The 9,863-nt window shown below is 28.8% G+C and overlaps 1 protein-coding gene across 1 annotated transcript; it reads left to right on the forward strand.

Moving 5' to 3' along the window:
* Nucleotides 1-6,751: 6,751 nt before the first annotated feature.
* On the forward strand, nucleotides 6,752-8,868 carry LOC137822948 (protein RGF1 INDUCIBLE TRANSCRIPTION FACTOR 1-like). The gene is made up of 4 exons (XM_068627983.1): nucleotides 6,752-7,044; nucleotides 7,155-7,400; nucleotides 7,558-7,698; nucleotides 8,258-8,868. Exons 1-4 carry the CDS (start codon nucleotides 7,036-7,038, stop codon nucleotides 8,582-8,584), a joined length of 723 nt encoding a protein of 240 aa, XP_068484084.1. The 5' UTR covers nucleotides 6,752-7,035; the 3' UTR covers nucleotides 8,585-8,868.
* Nucleotides 8,869-9,863: the final 995 nt, after the last annotated feature.

The following is a 9,863-nucleotide window of genomic DNA, read 5'->3' on the forward strand; positions in this document are numbered from 1 at the left end:
AAAATGTACCTTCAATTATTTTCATATCAAAATTAGTGTAATATTTTCCATGATCATTTTGTATTCATCCTACAAGAAAAGGTATCTTAATTACTGGTGATTTAAGAAATAAAGAACTCCCAATATTTTTATGCTTTCTCAATTAAATTGCCTCACCTTTTTTCCTACTTTCTAAGATGATAATAATAAAATAAAAAAAACATGGCAGCTTTGTTCCATCAACCGTATTTAAATAATATTTTTTAGAATTTATTTCAATATGAAACTTTTTATATCGTTATCCAATCTTAAATTATTAAATTTCATAGTTACTTCAAAGTAATATAAAATATGATTTCTTATATAATTTTTTCACGGTGTTAAAAAATTAAAATATAATTTTATTTAATTTATTATGAAAAACCTTTTGTGGAAAATTATTCTTTCGTTTATGTGCAACTTTAACTTCCTTTTTGGAATCTATAAGTTCATTACTCTTCTATTTCGTTGCTAAGTCAGATTAATATGCTCGAAAATAATTTTTTTCTAATAACATTAAAAAAACATATTAAATAATAACTAAATTTAAAAATAAAAAAATAATTAATTACTATATTAACTAAATTAGATATTATTTTATAACCTAAAATATTATTGATATATAAAGTGGTTTTTATTATTTATAAAAAATTATAAAATGTTTTCTAAATTAGTATCTAAAATAGTTACCAAAATTTTAACTATATTTTAGATTTTAAATTAATCTTTAAAAGACTAATAGAAACTAAATAAATAGTTAGCAGTTAAAATCTTTGTAATTATTATTTAGATACCAACTTAAAAATTTGTTTACAATTTTTTATTAATAATAAAAATTATTTTAGATATCAATAATTTTTTTAGTTTATAAAATAGTAAACTATTTACTTTGATCTCTAAAATTAGTTTTTTTAATGATAATGATTTCTTGTAAAGTAAAATATCGCATTTTAAAATTATTTTGCATGTTTATCTTTGCCTTTATGTTATTAAATTTCATTATAACCCATTTATAAGGATTGACAAGGTCCCTCACCAAGCAAACAATTATTGCCTCCTAAAACACGTTATAAAACACAAAAGATGATATAAATTATCCTTTTCTGTTTTTGTTTATTTTTTAGTGAACTTGATATGGATTACTATATATGTTCAAACCATTCAGAACTAATTAAAGCTACAATAAAAAATTAGTTTAAATATTAATAATTTTTTAGTAATATTTTAATTAATATAATAATTAATTATTTTATATTTTAAAAATTAATTTTGATTTAATGATTCTTTTATAGTGTTGGTAAAACTTTTCTATCGTTTATTGAATGTTGACAAAGAAGAAGAAACTAGAGTGATTTGAAATTTAACGAGAATAAAGCATCTCTTTTGCTTTTTAGTTAGAAATTATTGTCGTATATATGTAAGCCTTTTCAAATTTTCAAAAGAATTAGCCATTGAATCTTGACCGAAAAATGAAGGAATTTATTTAAATAAGTAAAAAAATTGGGATATGATTATTTTATGACCTTAATGGTCACTTTATTGAGCAAATAACAGCCTCCCTTCTCCCTGCGGCCGCCGCGTTTCACAAGTTTCTGGCAGCGCAGGTATGTTTGACAAAGAAGATTTCACATTTTCATTCTATCTAACATGGAAATATCTCTTAATAAACTCATAAGAAATTTTATATAACTTTAAATAAGTAACACTACTTTAAATGAGTAACACAATGTAATTCATTTGATATTTTGGCTTTAAATTATGATTATCTTACTAATAGTATCGAAGATACTATACTAATATATGTTCAATAACGTCAAAACTACATTATTGTTTAACAATTTTTTGTTGTTTTGTTTTACATATATATAGACATGTTAAACTCTATAAAGTGAGAAATACTATACCTTCTCTCTATGTAGAATCTTTTATATTTTAGTTTCAATTTTTTTTTTTTTGGCTAGTGTGATTTTTACATATTATTTGGTCCTAATAATCGATTTGTGGGAACAAAGAAAGAAAGTCAAGAAGATTAAAAATTAAAACATAACTATCAAGTTTGATATTGAAAAGTTTTTTCATGAAAATGACTTTGAATTATGGAGAATCAAAATAGAAGTTATCTTAATATAACAAGATGTGTTAATTCGATACAATATTATGAACATGTTAGTGATATTGTCTCGAAAAGAAAAGATTGACATGATCAACAAAACTAGAAATGTTGCCTCTTAGAGATATAAGTCACCGAGGGAAGTTGTGAAGGAGAAGATTGTTATATGAATGTGGATGAAACTTGAGTAATTGTATATGACTAAATCTTTGATGGAAACTCTATTTAAAGTAACAAGTGTATTTGTTCATAATAACAAAATCAATAATAATGATGGAGTAACTAACATATTTTAACAAGATTTTGGATAACCTTAAAATTTTTAAAATAAAAGTCAAAGATTTGAAGATAAGGTTTTACTACTTCTTAATGTTTTGCACAAGATGTTTAAGTATTTTAAGGACACTTTTTTATTTAGAAAATAATAAATTATTACTTTAATGGAGGTTTGGACCTCTATTCGTACTAAGGACCTTCACAAGCTTTAAGAGTCCAATATAGATGAAAATGGGGTATGTTAGAATGTCTCAAAGCCAATAAACAATAAATGTTGGAAAAGAAATGGAAGAAGTCAAAGCATTGAGATACACAAAGAAGTTAGATCATAGACTTTAGTTGTATTTACCACATGTGTCCAATAAAGGAGTTTTATGAGACCTTAGAACTAAAAGTATAAGTAGTTCTTCTTGGGAACAATAAAGAGTGTAAGGTGCAAAGGTTAGTTAGGTTGAAGATGTTTGACAGAGGGATATGTTGTTGCAAGATGTGAGGTATGTTCCAATGCTTAAGAAAAATATTTTGTTAATTAGCATGTTTGATCTAACGAGTTTGATAACCAAGATTGGATAAGGTAATATAAAGATTTTAAAGGGAGTGTCTATATTTATTAAAAGGGTGAAAAGGATTTATTTACATTCTAAATGGTTATGTAGTGATTACACATGCGTTTGTGGTTAATCAAATGATGCAAGATAAGACAAAGTCGTGTCATCTGAGGTTGGGACGTGTTACTGAGAAAGGTTTGGTGGAGCTCAATAAGAAAAACCTGGTAAAAGGTGATAGTGTAGAGGAGTATGATTTTTTTATCAATGCATACTGGAAAGTCTTAGATTGGAGTGTGAAACTAGTAAGCATGTATCCAATATATCATTTGAGTATGCTCAAGCAGATCTTCACTCAGATTCATGATGGAGGGTCTTATCTCTTTCAAATATTTAAAGAGTCACACCATGATTGGAAATCAACAAATAACCAAACTTAAAGTGCTTAAAAGTACAAACAAATAGAAGTTTATATCAAATCAGTTCAACGAGTTTTTAGGGAAAAAGAAACAAAGAGACATAAGAAGGTTGTAGGTACACCTCAACAAAATGGTTTTGCTGAAAGGACTAATAGAACCATTACAAAGTAAGGAAGGTGTATGCTTCCAAGAGTTTATTTGCCTGAGTTATTATAGGGAGAAGCTACAAACATCGTCGTTGATAAGTGAGATATTTCAGTAATATTTCCTATTAAAATAGAGACACTTATGGATATTTATTGATAAAATAATTATAATTTAACCCCTAATTTATGAATTTAAATATTTTTACATATTTTGTGATTATAATATGAATAAGAACGATTTATTCCCAAGTTTGTGTTAATTTCAGGGTTCTAGAGGAAAATGGAGTTGAAAGGTCTAAATGAGAATATACAAGATAAAAAGGAAAAGCTGGAACACTCAAGAACTTGCCCAAACTTGCCTAAGCCAGAAGGACTCCAAAGGAACTCGCCCAAGCAAGCTCAATCTCGTCCAGACGAGCCCAATCTTGTTCAAGCGAGATCACTTCAGAAAAGTTGGGTCTTTTCTCATCCAACTTGCCCAGACGAGTCCAATCACACCCAAGCAAGAAGTCACTTAGCCTAAACCTAACTAGGTTAAATATGAGGTGTGAAGCACAACCCTAGACTTCATTAAGAGAATAGAAAACCCTAGAGGAGACAACCATTAAGGAGAAACATCATGGATCTTCTTTTCTTGTTTTTCATGTTTGTAGTGGCCAACTTGAGTGGCTAATTCTAACCTTTGGGATTGAGAGTAATTTGTTCAAACTCTTATGTATTGAGATGATATTTAAATATAATATTTTGTTCTTGATTGATGATTGGTATTGTCATTTTATTCGTAAGGCTTGTTTACCATGATTTTGATCCTTAGATTTGACTAAAAAGTACTTCTAAGTTTCTGACCTAAATGATAATGCTTAACATATTTGAATGTTAGGAACAAATTTGAAATGTTAATTGCTATCAACATCTAATCGTAAGGATAAAGAGTTTTTATAAATATGCGAGGAATTGATCTTTAGTAGACTCTCTTAATAATTTGAATCAACAACTATTTACTTTACTTTATTTACAATTCTTACAATCATACACAACAAACATCCTAAAGAATTTTACTTTTTGGTTTCTATTTAGTGAATCTTATACTTGATAACTCAATTGTTCCAAAATTATTACTTTTGACGCGATACACTTGCCATTAAATAGCCATCAGTCGTCTATCTGATTAATAGGTGTCCATTTTTTGCTTTTAATTTTAAGACTCCCATAGAGGTGTGGAATGGAAAACTAACAAATAATAAAAGGGTGTTCAACGCATTGACATTTTCACACTTCAATATAGGATAAGTTAGAAGCACAAGCAGGGAAAAGTATCTTCATCAAATATGTTGAAGGAGTGAAGGGATATAAATTGTGGAGGTTGGAACTTAGGGAAGTTAAATGTTTCATAAGCAGGGGATGTCACATTCAATACGGCTCAAATGACTAAAAGTAAGGAAAAAGCTCATGTTAAGGTGGAATCTCCTAGCTTTGGACTTGATCATATATAGCAGTTGGACGATGATCCATCAAACGAAAAGGATAAACCTTTTACCTCTCACTCAGGAAGGACAGGATGTGCAACTTTGACTCCGACTATAAACTTACGTGTAATAGTAGCATTAAGATTAAATTATTGTTTGTTGGCTAGACCATATATCTCGTGTAAACTTTTAGATAACGTTTGTCTTAATTATTTTAACGATTTTTTATTGTTCCAGTTCTTTGTATATAATCATGTTAAAGTATGTGGAATAAATAATACGATAAATTTTCTTAGAATCTTCTATAATTCAATTTCATAGCTTTCCTTTGTTCATGTGTTTTGTGTATTATTCAAACCCAATAATTCACTTTCAAGTAATTCATATAATAATTTTATAAATTTTATTTTAATGGGGATGTATCTTATAAGAACTCATATTTTATAATTTTTTATTTGCATTTAAATTCTTTATAGCTTAAAAGAATTAATTTTATATTTTATTAAAAAAACTCAAAAGTAACTTAAAATGTTATAAGATTCAATATATTGAATTGTATGTTTGAATGATTTATTGTTTTATTTAAAGTGAATTGTAATATATACATGGAATGCGAATGACATGTTTATGTATGCACGTATTGAAGTCATAAATTTAGGATGATATATGAATTGTTTTTATATAATGTATTAAGTACTGCAACCTATGACAGAAATGTTTGATTTCATTGGTGGTCTAACTTCTATAGATTAAGTCGTCATGTGGTGAGAAGCTGAAAGAGGGTTTAATGCACATCTGACACACTGTGAGCCTCGAATTCTAGATGTCTTGAACTTACAATTTATCTATGAAGTTGAAGTGTGAGATGTTTATATGAGAAATGTGTTAGTCTCTAATAGGATGTTTAATGAGTATTTCAGAAGGCGTCTGTAAATATTTCTGGATGAATATTCTTGATATGTGGATCTATGTGTAATATGGTGAAATGATGATGGAATGAGTTAAATTATGAATTTCATTGTTAAGATGGATTAATATAAAATTGTGACATCTTAATAGTTTCTTTTTGGTAGCTTACTCTGGTGTATGTTGCTTATATGATGATCAATGTATTGTCTATACAAGCAAAACCAGGTGTAGATTCTGAAGAGAATTAATTACAATATTATTTTTCAATAAACATATATGAATATATTATATTATGATTAAAAAAAATCTTGAATGATTGAATTTTTTTATTAAGGGTGAGACCTATTTCTCTTATATTAATTATGAGTTAAAAAATACTTAAACATAAATTTTTTAAGCTATTTTCTCTAATTAGTGATTTCATCCCAAAAATACTCTTTAAGAATTGAGTTTCCAACAGTTATTTTTTAATTTTATATCAATTTTTAATGAAGGATGCTTAAGAAAAAAAATATTTTTTAAGTATATATGATTAGTAAAATTAAATATAAAATACGCTCAGAAAGTTACATAATTTTGAACACATAATAAAAAAGATACTAAAAAGTGTTACCAACATTTTCGTTTTATGATTATTTTTTTGAGGTAATATATGATGAATTAAAAAAGTAAAGGGTATCTTAGGTTTGTGATTTGAAAGGACTAATGTTTAATTTTTTGGGAAGCAAAGTGTTTCTCCTTTTCCTTTAGGACACCAATTTGATCCATTAAAAATGTTGCAATTGCAGCTGGTTCAAAGAGAGGTTAGGTTGTTTAACAAAAGAGCTCTTAAGCCAAGGAGAGGAAGGAATAGTTTAGGAAGGCAAAGAGAAATGGGAGACACGGAAACAACGCGCACGTTCCTCTCTCATATCTTACCTTGTTTCTTTATCACTTTGCCTTTTCTCTCTCTCTTTCAATAACTTTACCCTATGGACAAAATGGTGTCTACCTGTTCAAGGAAGAATAAATTTATGTCCTTTTCTTATCTTGTGATTCTCCATAAATACTCTTATTCCCGTGCTCTTCTCCCTCTCTCTCTCTCTCTCTCTTTCTCATTCCTCCTCACAGCACAAGCAGATCATTCAAAGAGCCTTCCTTCCACATATGATCATGGTTTGAATTACCCTGTTTTTCTCCTATGTCTATGCAAATTCATACTAATTAGTGATGACCCTTTTGGTTCAAATAACTTACAAGGTTTCTCTTGGTGTTGGTTGATGTAGGGAAACCTAAAACCTGCATGGTTGGAAGCTCTTTATGCACAAAAGTTCTTTGTGGGGTGCTCTTACCATGAGAATGCAAAAAAGAATGAGAAGAACATATGCTGCTTAGATTGTTGCACCAGTATTTGTCCCCACTGTTTACCCTCCCATCGCTTCCATAGGCTTCTTCAGGTTCGCCGTTATGTTTATCATGATGTTGTCAGGTTGGAAGATCTTCAGAAACTCATAGATTGCTCCAACGTGCAGGTATATCTACATGCTTAATTAAGTGCTAGCTAGTGCACTAAATGAGTTCTTGATTAATTAGTCCTTCCTAGTAACAGTGAAACTTTACTAAATCTGTAACTCAACAATAATATTACTGTGTGTGGTTTGATAATTCAAAATCTCTTCAATTTTATAGGCTTATACCATCAATAGTGCCAAGGTGGTGTTCATCAAGAAGAGACCACAAAACCGGCAATTCAAGGGGTCAGGAAACTACTGCACTTCCTGTGATAGAAGTCTCCAAGAACCTTTTATCCATTGCTCTCTAGGATGCAAGGTATATATACATGCATATTCCACCCTTTATGCTTCACTAACAACAATGTAAAACCCTTTTGCAGTTTACTTATAATTGTGCAACTGATTACACACAAGTGACACCCTTTATGCTTCACTGAACACCAATCTAAAACCCTTCTGTAGTTTACTTATAATTGTGCCAATGACTACACACAAGTAAAATGAATTGAAGTAGAACATCAACAAACTGAACTTAGTTAGAGCAATGTTTATTTTTTTGACATTTTACACACATAATTTTTCTTTATATATGTTTTTCACATCATATCATCATCTATCATATGTATATTTACACTATAATTTTTTCTTTCTCTGTGTGTCTAATAACATAAGTTCATGCGTAATTTTCTACATTATAATGAACTAATAATCTCAATTAATTCTTGAACTATTTAGTTGCATATCTAGTTAGGTGAGTGTATATAACAAACAAATAAAAAGAATAGGTATGATTTCAGTGATCGAAGAGTGATTACTATCCTAAATAGTTTGATTTTTTGTATACATAGATTATCATGTATATGTATAATGTGTAGGTGGATTTTGTGCTGAAACACTACAAGGACCTCTCTCCCTATTTGAGAACATGCAAGTCAATGCAACTAAGCTCTGATTTTCTGATCCCACAAGAGATGATGGGCGATGATGAAATGACTGGTTCAACCATTGTGGACGGTGATGAGCCAATGAGTTCATCTTCAGGGTCAGAGAACATGAGCATGGCTTGCACGGAGATTGTAAGGAAGAAGCGTAGTGGGTGGAATGTGTGTGCAAGATCAATGACCAACAAGGTTTCGGATGAAGACATGGCCACTAGCATGAGTAGAAGGAAAGGCATTCCTCATAGATCTCCTTTGTGTTAGCACCATCAATGGACGTAACCCTAACTAGGGTAACATAAGGATTATTAGTTTACAAGAAAAAAAAAATATTTCTAAATTTTTTAACTATTAATAATAGGATATTTTGACTGAAGTGGGATATTCAAAACCCTCTCTCTCACTCTCGAAATTGAAGTCTTTAGTTTAAATTAATTATTACTTGGTCGGAGCATTGTTCGGTGGTATCACGTGGATGCCCATTCCAACTAGGGTATCTCTACATTGACTCATTTTATAATACTCTGCATTATTATTATTATTTTAAATATTTTTCTTTCGAAGTTTGGTGTGCCAATTAGTATGTACTTAATATCTTTAATTAATTTTTAAAAAATAGAAGATGAAAATATTAAATAAATAAATGTTTTTCGTATAGTTAGGGTTACGCCTATAACCGTTTAAAATTGTATAACATGCGGTGTGTTACTTATTTAATAGCTTAGGATTAACACATAATAAATTAATAATCTCTCATGACACGAGTGATTTATGTTTGGAATATTCAAAATTACGTTGGTTATCGAGAACTCTTACAACCTTGCTGCTTTACCTTGATAAAGTTTACCCAAATAAAAGTAATTACAGAAAATTTGCCATCATTAATTGCATGTTACTTTTTTATGAGAAAAATTTGCTTCTTATAGTACTTTAAAAACTATGCTTACTTACTAAGATGCTAAAGAATAGTTAGGAAAAAAAGATAATGCTTTTTTGGCGAAGTGCTATCCAAGATACAAACGTTAATCATGGATGTGTTTCTTTTGAGAAGTGTCATCATAAGGTCGCTTCTTAATTTCATTATTTTGTTTAAAGAACCTTGTTTATTGATGGTGAAAAAAGATTCACAATGACAGCAGAGAATCAAACAACAGTTAACATTAATTGGATTAATGGGCTATTAAAATTGTGTGATTTCCACTAAATATTTGTAAATACACTATTTTAAAAAACTATTAAATAAAAACTAATTTTAAAAATAAAAAATAATAATCATTATATTAATTAAATTAGATATTATTTTAAGTAATAAATGATTTTTAAATTGGTCCTGCACCCCAACAAGTTTCTTCCTGTACTCCATTATTTTTGGAAAATATTGTTTTATCCTTTTAAAAATGACTTGGATACTTTTTTTATAATATTTTTGAAATATATTTTATAAATTCTGGATTTACCTTTCTGAAAATAAAATAAATATATATTCTGAAAAAGATATTATAAAATGGTTTTTTTGTCTTCCGGATTTCCTTAGAAAAACCTT

The sequence above is a fragment of the Phaseolus vulgaris genome, chromosome 9, assembly GCF_000499845.2.
Source record: "Phaseolus vulgaris cultivar G19833 chromosome 9, P. vulgaris v2.0, whole genome shotgun sequence".
NCBI lineage: Eukaryota > Viridiplantae > Streptophyta > Magnoliopsida > Fabales > Fabaceae > Phaseolus > Phaseolus vulgaris.